The 14,600-nt window shown below is 43.6% G+C and overlaps 1 protein-coding gene across 1 annotated transcript in view; it reads right to left on the bottom strand.

Moving 5' to 3' along the window:
- The window catches only part of LOC135705386 (putative mediator of RNA polymerase II transcription subunit 12), a 39,394-nt gene that overhangs the window by 8,811 nt on the left and 15,983 nt on the right, over positions 1-14,600 (bottom strand). Inside the window, exons 2-4 of the mRNA XM_065227104.1 lie at positions 2,962-3,188; positions 2,694-2,883; positions 2,342-2,572 (exon numbers count right to left, since the gene is read on the bottom strand). Of these exons, the coding sequence (XP_065083176.1) occupies positions 2,342-2,572; positions 2,694-2,883; positions 2,962-3,188 (648 nt within the window). The remainder of the gene's footprint in view (positions 1-2,341; positions 2,573-2,693; positions 2,884-2,961; positions 3,189-14,600) is intronic.

Raw genomic sequence — 14,600 nt, 5'->3', positions numbered from 1 at the left:
AGCCATAAAAACCATATAAGATTGAAGCTGAAAGTCTAAGAAAAAACAGACATTTTAACCAGGTTAGCAAACAAGTTCGAACTGGTTTCAGTTACAGATATAAATTCCCTCTAGAGTTTACAGTTGCTTCACAGCGATATAAATGTGGAAAAGCTCAGGCGTCCACCTATTAGTTCGCCTTTTTGTCCACCTAAAATACCGTATGCGTGATAATGTTTGCACCATCGTACAAATAAGGTTCCCGTTTCACCTGTGCATACAATGCCTTGGTTTTCTTTGCATGCATGTAACCTATAGTTCATATCGTAGTAGGCTGTGTATAAAAGAAAATGATTTACTTAGTTTGACAGTTGCACCATGACGAAGTGGCAGCGTATTCGTGATTTGTCCCACGCGCAAATGTCGCAAAAAGACATTTCAATCGCCGTGGGAGTGTCCCGGTGGACCGTCAAAAGGGTTTTAGACCGAGAAAAGAAAGGACAACTATCCGCGAAGGTGGCCACAGGTCGTCCGAGGTCAGCTCGGGTTCCGAGGGTTATCGCTGCTATCAAAAGGAAGATCGGGTGAATCCAGTGCGTTCAATAAGGAAAATGGCAAAGGAACACGGGATCAGTGACTTTACGGCACGGAAGATCGTAAAGGTAGATTGCGGGACGAAGTCGAGGGCACGGAAAAAAACTCACATGATTACCAACCGCATCCAGGAGCTATGGGTCGAACGATGTAAGAAAATCTTGAACTTCCTTAAGCGAATAAATCCGGTAATCCTGTTCCCTGACGAGAGCATGTTTACCGTCGATCCCGTATCAAATTCCAGAACCGACCGGTATATTAGTTCTCTTCCGGTAAAAGACGTGGCCGACGAGCACAAGCACGTGTATCTGACCAAGCATCCTGCTAGCGTTATGGTGTTTGGATTGGTGGCTTCCGATGGCAAAAAAATGGACCCGGTGTTCATTCCAGAAGGCGACAAGGTCAACACGGAGGTCTACATCGGGATTTGAAGTAAGTATGTTCTTCCGTGGATCAAAGAGCAGTACGGTCCGAAGCCAAATGTTGTATTTCAACAAAATGAGGCTCCGTGCCACACCTCGAACCGCACTCAGAAGTGGTTGCAGGAACATCTTCCGTTCTGGGCGAAGGATATGTGGCCGCCATCCAGCCCCGATCTTAATCCGCTGGATTACTCAATATGGCGCGTTATGAAGGCCAAGGCCTGTTCTAAACACCACCCGAGTACAGCAAGCCTCAGACAAACATTGACCCGTACCTGGAGAGAAATGGATCCAGACTAAATTATTAGATCCTGTCGTGCATTCCGGAAGCGTGTTGAGGCCGTAATTGCAGCAAGTGGAAACTCGATCGATGATTAACATAGTTTAAGACTTTGAGAAACATCCCCCCTTTGAATAAATTAAAAAACTCGAAAACGAAATTTTTGAGGATTTTTTTAATTTTGACATTGCTTAATGGTGCAAACATTATCACGCATACGGTATTCATAAGTATTACAAGCAATCAAGAGTTAATGAACAATCAACTAAGCATCCTATTATACTAGCAACCCCGCAATCTGATGCTATCATAATTTTCAGCAATGTCAGGAATGCTCACGAACCCCCAACATTTGCCAGAAAGCTTACTACTAACTCAAGGTTTCTTCCAAATAAGCTTCAAAATTGCATTTTTTTTTATATCAAATGTTAAATTCAGTACTCTATATCCGTAATACGCGCACGAGGCTCAAACCTTTGTAGACTGCTTTTTTCAAATTAATCTACTATTTATTAAATCAAATATTAAAAATCCATCATCACCATCGTGGCGAACAGAAATAGTTTTTGCAGTGCTACAATAATTATTAAAAAGTCGTTATGACAGCTAAACATATAAAATAATCCATTAGAGATACTTCGTCAAGATACTTATTTTGCCAATTCAAAAAAAAACCACTGGATAACTGTTCAAAAGACAGTTTTAACGTGTGAAATGCAGTGTCTTTTAAATTAAGTGTTGCTGAACGTTTGATATGTCAGGCATTGAATTGAAAACATTTATTCCTTTATAATATAATGAATTTTGTGAAGCACAAGTCAAGAACCGTTAAATCGACCGAAACGACAGTAACATGAGTAATCATTATTTGCTACATCACAACATAAAATTTAGTTTTGCTCGGGATTCATCAACATAGAAATCACTTTTGCACACAGGCATCTTCTGCCCCTTTGATCGTTTAAATATAAAACAATTTGATGATTTCATGGTTAAATTGTCCTAGTTATGCCAATACGACTCAAAAACACAAATAGCTAATTACAAAATTAAGAAAGCCACTCACCGTAGAGAGAGCCGCATACGTCGGCGAGGGCGAAGCAAACGTGCTCTTGGCGGGGAATGTCGCCTTGGTCGGTTTGTGGATATCGATCTCCAGGTGGTTGCTGTCATCGAACGAGGTGATTTTCAGCTGGTGCACCGGTTTGGCTTTGCTGCTGGCCAGATTCGGTGCCGGAATCGTATGAATTGCTCCGTCCTTGGGGGATGTCAACCGTCCACTGGATTGTGAAATCAACTAAAGTTTTTTTTTTGTTCGGAAGAAACAGCAAGATGATAATCGTTTGCCCATTAACAATTCATTACTCGTTGTCGCGTGAAGACGCTGATTGCCTGCATGCCGTTCGTGATGTACTTACTGGTTTCAATTTCTCGTAGATGATTTCACCTGTTTTCGGCCCCGGCGGCGAACCCTGGAATTTGGGCTTCAAACTCAGATTCAACACGTATGGCGATTGAGATGCTGCTCCCAGGAACGGTCGTTTGATCAGCGGTTGCTTCAGCAGGGAGTACGATGGCGAAAAGACTGACTTTACCGGGCGCTTATGACTGCCGAGGGATTGAGAAAAATAGATATATGGTTAATTGAGTTATTAATTGTCATGGCAGTTTTGAGCGGTAATGAACCTCATCATCATTGCTGGCGCCGGTCGCACTGCTACCGGGGACAGTCGAGTGCCACTTCGCAGCTGTACCATGTACTGCTTGAGAGCTGCTTGTCCGGCGGCCTGTTTCGCTGCCCACAGCGGGTGTACCAATGGGGGCTTGCCGTAGCTTCCGCTGATCATTGGCTTGAATTGCGGGTAGTCGGCACACGTTGCGCTTATTGCTAGGAACAGAAGCAATGTTGTGTACTGAAACGAAAGGATACAGGAAGGTTGGTCAGGATAATGTTTCCTATTTGAAGAATTTTTGAAATTCTGGCATCACTAAACATAATTGGTGGGAGTCTCGATTGTCATTCATAATTTTTTGGGCAAAAATTGTATAATTATATTTCCAAACTAATTACGTACGGTTACGTATTTATCGTTGTAACCAATGCTTTTCTCTCTCTCTCGAAAATTAAAACATGATCACGCAAACGCAACCCCACAGACAAACAGACATAAAACTGACATATTTTTCCTTGAACACATTTAACGGTAATTTTTTTTTATAGTAGATGGTATCGCCGCCAATGTCAATTCCATTTGTTTGCCGCAGAACGCCAGTTTGCCTTAAATTGCTTCTCGCTTCCACCAGTTTTGTTGGCAGCTCAGTTCGTGATTCTCTGCTTGATCGTCAAGCAGTTCGGTTCGGTGTTAGCTCGGTCTCTCGAGTTGTTTGAAAAGTTCGTGGCGATAGTGTTCGCGCTCTCTCTTTCGCGGTTTGTCGTGCGTGTGTGTATGCCCCGAAATGGGGAAGCATCGGTCGCGAAGCCCAGCGAAGGTCCAGAACCCCGGTGAAGGAAGCTCCGGTGTGCCTACCTCGAACAGGTTTGCTGTTCTCCCCATTATAGTGTATGCCCCTCTTAACAGGGAAGCTATTATTGTAGCGATCAAAAAGTTACATTGTACGTAACTCATAAGCGTATGTGTAAAAAGCAAGCACGTAAATAAACGATGCGAGCAGGGTCTCGCTCTCTTAGTGCATAGTCTGCAGAACAAACAACAAGTGTTTCTGTAAATCGTATTCATCCTGGAAACCAGATTAACAATACCTTGTTAGACCGTTTTAGAATCTTCGTTATCATACATAAAAGTGGCGACGAGAAAATCGGTGCGCGTGTGAATATACCGGGATATCGATAGTGAAGAGGGAAAAACCTGTAAAACTTCATTTCAACACCGGGGGATGCATTTTGTTTTAACTGCAACTGTAAAGTTGTCCGCGTAGCTGGTTGGCTAAAGGACGAGTTAAAGGACTTCTACCGTTGAACACCGATTAGTGTAATTGCATTGTAATTGTATAGAGAAACGTGGAACTGAACAGTGATATTTAGAGGTGGAATTTAATCAGTCCATTTTGTTTGCGGTTTTGTAAGACCTGCATGTAGACAAGTTACTATAACAGAGGAGTGATCGAGAAAATTTTGTGAAATTTTATATTACCACTACCCAACTGGGCATGTTGTATGGCTGATGAACTGTCTGTCCAAGGTATGCCAAATTTAAAGAACTGTTGAGCGACAAAAACGAACATACATCAGCATTGTAAGGCGCCGATTGGTGCAATTGAATGTAATACAAGCAGTTTTCTTGTTTAAGGTAAACGAGCTGAGCTGTTTGGTGGCACGGTGGGCGAGAAGAGTGTTTTTTTTAGGAAAAAAATAAATAGTTTAAATTTAACGAAACGGTATGTGAATGACTGCAGCATTAATGTGCAAGGGCGCCATTTTTAAATGGTAGCTTCAATTTAATAATAAAAACACAAAGAGTGATATTAACATTGAGAGTGGAATTGCTTTTATACTGCTGAATACATCTACATTGAAATAATCACTATTATAATTTGACAAGGTTTGAAGAAAACTGTATTAACCCGTGAATAAGAGTGTTTTTTCTCCTATTTCTTTTGTTTAGGTTGACTTTTCAGAAATTTCTCTGCAGTTTGATGGCTGGTCATATTAACTAAACAATGAAGGAAGCAATGGCTATCTGTGCTCACAATCGAACAGATTCCTGCACGATGAAGATCGATGATGTGGTGCTGAACGTATCACGAACGGAAACTTCCGCATTTTGGGTCATCGCGGTTTATAACGGATGTAAGGTGAAAGCACATAAGAAAACATCCGGTTGCCGAGACCTAGATCGAGTTTATTGGTGGGCGATAAGGTTGTCGATACATGGTGAAAAGTGTTTTTGTGAATGCCAACAGGCAAAAGAAGATCGAAGATTTTTACAATACGAGAAAGCGTTGCTATTAAGTAAATACTATCAGAATTTTGATAAAGCTATCGCTGAAGTTAGTGTGCTCAAAAAAGCCAACTAGATCGAACTAAGCCAAATGGTAACTTAAACTTAAGCTCTAAATTAGTTGATGTTTTTTAGCTTAGATTGTTAATTGTCAAACCAGCAAAAAATTGAGAATTTTGTTTACCGTTTTGTAAAGTTCTGAAGGGGGGAAAACTATAGTGTATGCCCCTCTTAACAGGGAAGCTATTATTGTAGCGATCAAAAAGTTACATTGTACGTAACTCATAAGCGTATGTGTAAAAAGCAAGCACGTAAATAAACGATGCGAGCAGGGTCTCGCTCTCTTAGTGCATAGTCTGCAGAACAAACAACAAGTGTTTCTGTAAATCGTATTCATCCTGGAAACCAGATTAACAATACCTTGTTAGACCGTTTTAGAATCTTCGTTATCATACATAAAACCCATGGATGGGAATATCCAGCCAGCTGTGTTGGAAAAACGCAGCAAGAAGAGAAAGAAGAATCGAGGCCAGTCCGATGTCACTGCGACGAACGCCAGCGACATCGGTGATTTCGGCGACGCCATCGGCAACGAAAATTCTGCCGGCCCGAGTGCGGCAAAAGTGAAGTTACCTCCATTGGTAGTGAAAAATGCCCATCTTAATGAGCTCATCGCAGATCTAGCGACGCTGGGCGTTAAAGCCGAATACAAGTTGGGCAGAATCGGCACCAAGGTGGTGCTCCGTACCAAAGCGGAGTATGACCATAGAGGTAACTCTAAGACCACTGGGTCCCGAAGAAAATCATTATTATTTTTGGCTCATTCAGTACCAGAACAACGGTCCCAAGCAGTCCCAAGCTATTTCACTCACCCCTGCATGTTCTGCATGAATCCACACACCCCTGATGTTATCTGTCAAACTTTCATAGCGAATCAAAACAAACATAGTGTAGTAATAGAATTTCAACTAGAATAGGGTACGTTAATCGTTTGCTTGGGACCAATAGGCTACTAAAGTGGTGAGCCAATTTAAAATCGTTAGTTTCGTATTGATTGTTGGTATGACTTGGTCGTCGCCCACCTGAGGACTTCCAAGGTGGAATTCTTCACCCACGACATTCCCGGTGAGAAGCCATTCAAGGTCGTCATTAGGGGCCTACCAAACTTCGACCCGAAGTTTATCGAAGCTGAAATCAGAGACCGGTACAAGCTGGCCCCAAGTGCCGTCTATCGGATGACAATGAAGGACGAAAATGTGAAGGCGTATCCGGATAGCCTTTTCCCGGTACACTTCCAGAAGGGAATGGTGACGCTCAATGCGCTGAAGGTCATCCGCTCCATCAATTCCATCATCGTCCGCTGGGAGCCATACCGTGGCGGCCATCGTGATGTGACTCAGTGCCAACGGTGTCTGAACTTTGGACACGGCACCCGCAACTGCAACATTAAGCCACGCTGTGGCAATTGCGCTCAAGACCACGCCACTTCCGACTGCCCTGTGGATGGAGCCGTGGAGTTAAAATGCGCCAACTGTGGTGGTGCTCACCAAGGTTCCGACAGACAGTGCTCCAAACGCGAGGACTTCAAACGCATCCAAAAACAGGCGGCAACTAACAACCAACCAGGACGCAAGAAGGACAAAGTCCCGGCATTTCGGACGGAGGATTTCCCGCCTCTTCGTGCTCCTCAGCAAAGGCAAAAGAATTCGCGGGTGCATTCCGCTCAAGCAACTTCTGGTGATTCTGCTGGCCAAAGTTCTCCATCCCCCCCTGGATTCTGGAAACAACCACCAGCGCAAAACAACAACCCCGATCTGTTCTCAGCGGATGAACTGATGGAAATTTTCGTCAACATGTCCGGTGCTCTTCGTAAGTGCCGCAATAAACCCGAACAGATCCAAGTGCTCGGTAAGTTCATCATCCAGTATGGTGTCTAAACCGCTAAGTATCGTCACCTGGAATGCTTGCTCTGTAAGAGCAAAAGAGATTGAGCTTGCCGATTTCCTCCGCAAGCACAGCATCGACGTGGGCCTTCTAACCGAGACTCATCTAAAGTCCGGCGACAGCTTCTGGTTGCCTGACCACAACATTATACGGCTTGATCGCACCAGCTCCAGGGGGGGTGGTGTTGCGGTCGTCGTCAAGAAAGGAATAAAATACCACACTCTGTCCCATATCCGCACCACTATCATCGAGGCCCTTGGTGTGGAGGTGGAGTCGTCGACTGGATACGTCCAGTTCATCGCCGTCTACTGCCCTCGATAGTGTGCCGCCAGCAGTGGACTAGCGGCTAAATTCAAGAAGGACCTTTCCACCATCACCCGTAACGGTTCCCGCTTCGTAGTAGGAGGAGATCTAAACGCTCGCCATGAGGCCTGGCTTAACTACAGGCAGAACCAGAACGGTCGTCTGCTGTTCGACCACTCACAGCATGGGCTGTACTCCGTTTGGTTTTCGGATGAGCCAACATTTATCTCACCGCCGGGCAACCCATCGACGCTAGACCTGTTCCTGACAAATATCGGCTTGTCCAAGCCGGTAGCCTTGAACGAACTCAGTTCCGACCACCAACCGGTGGTGTCTGAGCTGGGCTGCAACGTGGCTCCTGCCTCAAGCCTGCGCAGGGACTATCATCGCGTAAACTGGGCCCAGTTTGGACGCGTGGTAGACAGACACATCATCGACAACCCGCCGCTTGACACCGTGGAGGACATCGACCGAGCGTTGGAGGGACTCCACCAAGCCATAACCGTGGCTGACGAGGCGTGCGTCCGACGAGTTCCTGTGAGGGGTAAGTTTATTGCTATTGATTCCCACACCCAACTCTTAATTCGCCTGAGAAATGATCGTAGACGCCAGTTTCAGAGGACTGGAGATCAAGCGATGAAACGTGAAATGGCCGATCTGAACAAGGAGATTGCTTCCAGAATGGTCTCACTCCGGAACGAAAGTTTCGGGTGGCTTGTCCAGAATCTGGACGACCGCTTCAGACCATTCTGGAAAGTTGCCAAGGTCTTAAATACGCACCCTAAACCCATTCCGCCACTAAAAGATGAAAATGATGACGATCGGCTCATAATCACCCCTCAGGAGAAAGCAAATGCGATTGGTGAGCATATTGCCAAATCGCACTTGCTTGGCTCCAACATCCAAAGTCCGCTCGAAGTTCAGGTTGAGCAATGTGTACTCAACCTTGCTTCCTCCCCTTGTGCCATCCCTCCGAGGATAGAATCACAGTGGAACAGATTTGCTCAGCGCTGAAATGCACCAAAAACATGAAGGCACCCGGGTTTGACGGAATATTCAACCTAGTGTTGAAAAATCTCAGCATGAAGGTTCACTCTCTGCTGGCTGCTGTCTTCAACAGATGCTTGGAACTGCACTACTTTCCAAGTATCTGGAAGACAGCGAAAATCATACCTATCCGCAAACCCGGGAAGGACCCAACGCTAGCTTCAAGCTACAGACCAATCAGCCTCCTTTCAGCGCTGAGCAAATTGTTCGAGAAACTCATTCTCAATTGTTTGCTCAAGTTTGTCGAGGAAAATAACATTCTCCTTCCGGAACAGTTTGGGTTCAGAAAGGGGCACTCCACCAATCACCAGCTAGTGCGGGTGATGAATAACATCCGAAGTAACAAAGCTGTATCCAAGTCCACAGCCATGGCCTTGTTAGACGTTGAGAAAGCGTTTGATAATGTCTGGCACAATGGGCTTGTATACAAGCTCTGTAACTTCAACTTTCCATTACATCTGGTTAAAATCACCCGTAGCTACCTCCAGCAAAGGTCGTTTAAGGTATCGTTGAATGGTTGTCTTTCAGACACGTTTTCCATCCCAGCAGGAGTCCCGCAAGGCAGTCTGCTGGGCCCCTTGCTTTACAGCATTTACACTTCCGACATTCCTCCCCTTGGAGACGGTTGCGTGTTTTTCCTGTTCACAGATGATACCGCAATAGCCGTCGAAGGAAGGATGCCTCGCGAAATAACGAACAAACTTCAACGATGCCTTAACGCCTTTGCTGATTATGCCACCACGTGGAAAATCAAAATCAATGCTTCCAAAACACAAACAATCATGTTCCTCCATCGACAATCACCCAAACTAAAACCGGCTCCCTCTTGTACTGTAATCATGGATGGCACAAGGGTTGAGTGGTCCGCCGAAGTAACCTATCTCGGGATGTTGTTTGACGAAAAGCTCCTATTCCGCTCGCATGTGGAGAAAACCGTAGTCAAGTGTTCCGCCTTGGTTAGGAGTCTGTATCCGCTGATTTGCCGTAGATCCCGCCTCTCAAGGGTGAACAAAGTGGCCGTCTACAAACAAATCGTAGCACCTGCGATCCTCTACGCAGCTCCGGTGTGGAAATCATGTGCACAGACTTACAGGAACAAAATTCAGGTAGCTCAGAATAGAGTGCTGAGGATGGTTCTTGATCGTCCTGTCGACACTAGAATAACAAATTTACATGAAGAGGCAGGCATTGCCAAAATAGATTCCAAAATTAACGAAATTAAGACTAAATTTGCACAAAAATGTAATTTATCAGAACATGCTTTGATAAGCAATTTGTATATAGTAGGTTAGGTGTACATAGTAGTTGTAGGTTAGTTGTAGTTGTAAATGTAGTTGTAAATAATAATTAAAATCTCAAATGTACTAAAGTTGAAAAGACGCATCTGTGTCACTTAAAAAATTCATACATGTAAACCACACAATCACAAGAAATAAAGATCATTTAAATGGCAAAACAACCAATTTTGTTGGGTCTTCTTCAGGTTCCGCTTAACGATGGCCCAATATTTTTCGATTGGGCGAAGATCTTGCGTGTTGGGAGGGTTTTCGTCCTTGAGCACCACCTGCACTTTGTCGGCGGCGTACCACTCCATGGCCTTTTTTCCGTAATGGCAGGATGCCAAATATGGCCAAAACAGCACGGAACAATCGTGTTGCTTCAGGAAGGCAGCAGACGATTTTCCAGACACTCGTTCATGTAAAAATCCTGGTTGACGGTCCCGGTTGCATTAAAAATGTTGCTTTTCAAGCCACAGGTACAAATAGCCTGCCAAACCAGATATTTATTAGCGAACTTCGATAGTTTCATATGCTTGATCATGTCTGCAACCTTTCCGCTTCCCGTTGCTGCATAAAACTCCTGCCTAGGAAGCTGTTTGAAATCTGTCTTGACGTGTGCACGTGCAAAATTTGCGATGCGCGTTTAAAAATTTGATCCGTTTCTCCTCTTGCTTGGGCGCCATTTTGATAACTGAAGAGCAAATCTAGATCAACAATAGAAAAGGGCCCATCAGCATTTGTAAACAAACCGTTCCAAAGCCCTTTACTAACAAACCGAAGGCCACCCACGCAAACCAACACCATCATCGGATAGGGGAAACTTCTACCTACACGATGATGGTGCTGGTTTGTGTGGGCGGCCTTCGATTTGTGAGTAATGGGCTTTGGAACGGTTTGTTTACAAATGCTGATGGGCCCTTTTCTATTGTTGATCCAGAAATGTCAAAATGAGAGGTGTTCAGGTTTTTTAAATGCTCGATTAAAAGAAATGCGTTAAGATTAAGTCGATCAAATTTTGATCGAAGCACTCTTTACTACTTCGAATTCACTATGCTACACTAATATACTGTTTCGAGAGGTCGAATACCGAAAATAGGTCAACTCGATCTACGTAGATGTTTCAAAAGAGTGTTCGACACTGTTAAAACCTGGCAAGTTGAGTGGATTATTTTTTACTTGGCAGACCGTCAGTTCATCGTTTCGATCAATTACTTGAGGAGAACCACAGAAGTGTGCTTGGCCCATTGCTCAAACCATCCGGGATCCGAGCCACTAGAGCGATCTTCAATTAGAGATCTAAGAGTTGCTAAGATGTGCTAAGTTGAGGTTCAAGGAATATGTTGCACAGATAAAGCCTATACAGGTTTATTCGACGCTGCATCTGTCAGATATCTACGCACACAAATCATTGTTTTGTACTTTGATTCGTAGCATCTTGGCCTATGCGGCTTCCGTTCCGTACCACGTATCACTGATCATTATATTACTCCGACATATTATTTAGCACTTTGGGCTGGAAGTGCTCTGGAATATCTAATCAAGACTTAATATTTGCTTCGTTGAATTTATCTCACCAGATGGAAGAGCTATCATCACTATCATTTTGATAGAGTCTCACTATTGCAAGCCTTTAACAGTATAAATTGGACTGATTATTACCGTGTCGATTATGACATTTAAAGAATCTTCTTTTTTTTATCTAGTTCGTTTATTTGGAAGGCTCAATCGCGTTAGCTTTACGGAGCCGATAATTCATTGTTCACTGTGTGTAACAAGATTCACTTAATTCTATGTCTAGTAGGAGTTGGGCCGATTACTCGCGGCTTACTCGAGGTTAGAAGGGTACATTTTCGAAGGATAGGATCAGGGGAGGAGCTTGGGGTAGTGTTTCGTTGTCTCATCAGAGCGTTGTCGCCAGTATGAACGGTAGTGCTGTTCTAGCTTCGTCCGGAGTTCGACCGGCTATGGTGGGTGACCAGTGGGCGACGATGAGACTCATCGAGATGGGGGGACAAGACAAACAAAAACTAATAAAGAGAGACAAAAGACAAAAGGAATTAAATTCTTATACTAGACATTTGAAGAAAAACATAAACGGACTGCATATAGCAGAGATCACGGGTTGCCAACACGTCTCTGATAGGAACATAGGGTTGTCTTCCTTGGGCCTCGAGGGTATTCAAAAGTCGCTCTCTGGCGGCGTCATTATCCGTACATTGCCAAACTGCGTGTTCGATGTCATCGTAACCGTTTCCACACCGACAGATGTTGCTGTCCACGAGGTTTATTCTATTGAGATGAGCATCTAGCGAGTAGTGGTTGGACATAAGTCTACTCATCACGCGAATGAAGTCACGACTTAAGCCCAAGCCTTTAAACCACGCTCTCGAAGAAACATTAGGAATAATTGAATGTAACCACCGTCCAAGATTTCCAGTGTCCCAATCGGTTTGCCAACTCGAAAAGGTACTCTGACGCACTAAATGGTAAAATTCATCGTGTGAAATTTGCCTGTCATACAATTCGCCTTCCTGCGCACCCACCTTTGCGAAAGAGTCCGCCTTCTCATTGCCTGGGATTGAGCAATGTGAGGGGACCCATACAAAGGTAATCATATATGATCTTTCGACCAGCACACACATCTGCTCCCTTACCTTTGAAAGGAAATAAGATGAGTGCCTACTTGGTTTCATCGACCGAATAGCCTCAATGGAACTGAGACTATCCGAGAAGATGAAGTAATGGTCTGCGGGCATGTTGGAAATCATCCCCAATGCGAAGTTGATTGCTGCCAGCTCAGCAACAAAAACGGAACAAGGTTCCTGAAGTTTGCGGAAGGCGCTAGAGTTTTCATTGAAGACACCGAAGCCAGTGGATCCATTGAGACGGGACCCGTCTGTAAAATATCTTTTCATGCAATTGACTTGTTGGTACTTTTCAGTAAAAATACGCGGAATAATAATAGGTCGAAGTTGATCGGGAATCCCATGAGTTGCTTGTTTCATGGTCAGATCATATTCAATTGAGGAACTGCGATTGGTGAAGTGAACACGGTCTGGAGTATAACAAGGAAGACACATATCTGATGATATGTAGTGGTGGTAGATTCTCATAAATCGAGATTGTGTGTTCAGCCCAAGAATTTCTTCAAAATTAGCAATTATAAGTGTGTTCGTCACTCCGCAAAGAATATTCTTAACAATCATTTTATGGTGCTTCATGAACAGTATTTTCCTCCCTGCCCTTTGGATCAGTAGGGTGCGTTCTGCCAGGTGAGCTGCCAGGTTGGTCGAGGCAAATTTCATGTGTGAGAAAGTGATGAACATTGTTATGTGCAATTAACTTGAAAAGGTGCGTTTCATATTTCATCACATGTAGTTCCAAAGAGCCTGAACGAAATGTGGCGCTTGCGAAGATCACTTGAAGATACGATATGATGGAACATTGATACTAATTGTATAAAACACAAGTAAATTCTTCCAGAAATTAGTTAAGATAACATATTGAAATGTTGCATTTCACATCCGTTGAACCTTTCTGAACAGGCATCCCGTTGTGGTCTATCACATCATTGCCTATAATGTATATATCAATATCTTTTCCGGTACCATGGAGTCAACAAAGTAAAAGTGAAAGAAGAGATACAAAATGGAGCACATGCGATACGACAATGAAGTGATGCTCGTTGAGAAAATACCCGGAGACACTGTCCATTTTCCGCATTGGTGTTACGGTTTTGTAATACGCAACGAAGAACTCAAGATCACCATACAAAAATAGTGGACGTCGAAATATCGTAGAACACATCAGAAATAACATGGGAGACTTTCAGGAGACTAGTAGCGACTAGCAGTGATGCAGAGAATAGGCACGACAATTGGACAGAAGGGTGAAGAAACAGCAAAAGTTGGTGAGATCGTTTTAAATTTTTAATTTTTATTATTGCTCATATATACAAAACAATGCTGGGATTGGGAGGGACCATCAGAGCACCGGATTGAAGCGATTTGGATGGGAAGAGTGAAATTGTCAACTCCCTGTTGTTAACATCTCATGGAAAAAGGGCGGGCTCTTCTCCACACTCATTGTAGCATTAAAACATGAATGTCTTACGTTACAAGAATTGAAATAACGGAAACAACGCGCTGAAATAGTGACGATGTACATTGAAAACAGTCATCTGATCAACTGTTAGTCGTTTGGTGTTAAGCATGGGATGCACATGTCGTTCATCAATGACCAAGACGTACCAATATATTGGTTGCAGCGGTAAGAGAGAGTGTTACCTAGGACCCAAATAACCGCGCTCAGCATTTTGACGTCAGTGGAACCACAAAAAAAGGACTGAACGCTTAACGGTGCACCATGCCACACTGCAAACTAAACAATTCAGTTTTTGCAATGAAAATTCTCTGGACGTCTGGTATTGAAATTGATTGGCCACTCAGATCTCCAGGTTTGACGCCTCCAGACTATACTTTTTGTGGAGTTATTTGAAAAGAAAAGTTTACGCCATCAAGCCTCAGACCATTGACGAGCTTAAGGCAAATATTCGTGCCGATGGAAAACTTAGCAAAAAAGGCACATTTTACTGTGTCCAATAAAGGCGGCCACTTGATTGATGTTGTATTAAAATATGAGTCTAAATAAATTGAAAGGAACAAATAAAATAGAAATACCTCATATTTGAAAATCGGTTATTTCTTTCCAAGGTATTCAATGTTTACATACCGACATAAGATATGGCGCACCTTGTATGTCTATATTTTCAGATATAAGATAGTTAGATTTT

The sequence above is a fragment of the Ochlerotatus camptorhynchus genome, unplaced genomic scaffold, assembly GCF_037179485.1.
Source record: "Ochlerotatus camptorhynchus isolate MF236.1 unplaced genomic scaffold, CSIRO-AGI_Acam_v1.1 ptg000266l, whole genome shotgun sequence".
Classification (NCBI taxonomy): domain Eukaryota; kingdom Metazoa; phylum Arthropoda; class Insecta; order Diptera; family Culicidae; genus Ochlerotatus; species Ochlerotatus camptorhynchus.
The sequence above is the reverse complement of the archived record's forward strand: the minus strand, read 5'-3'. Positions and strand labels throughout refer to the sequence as shown.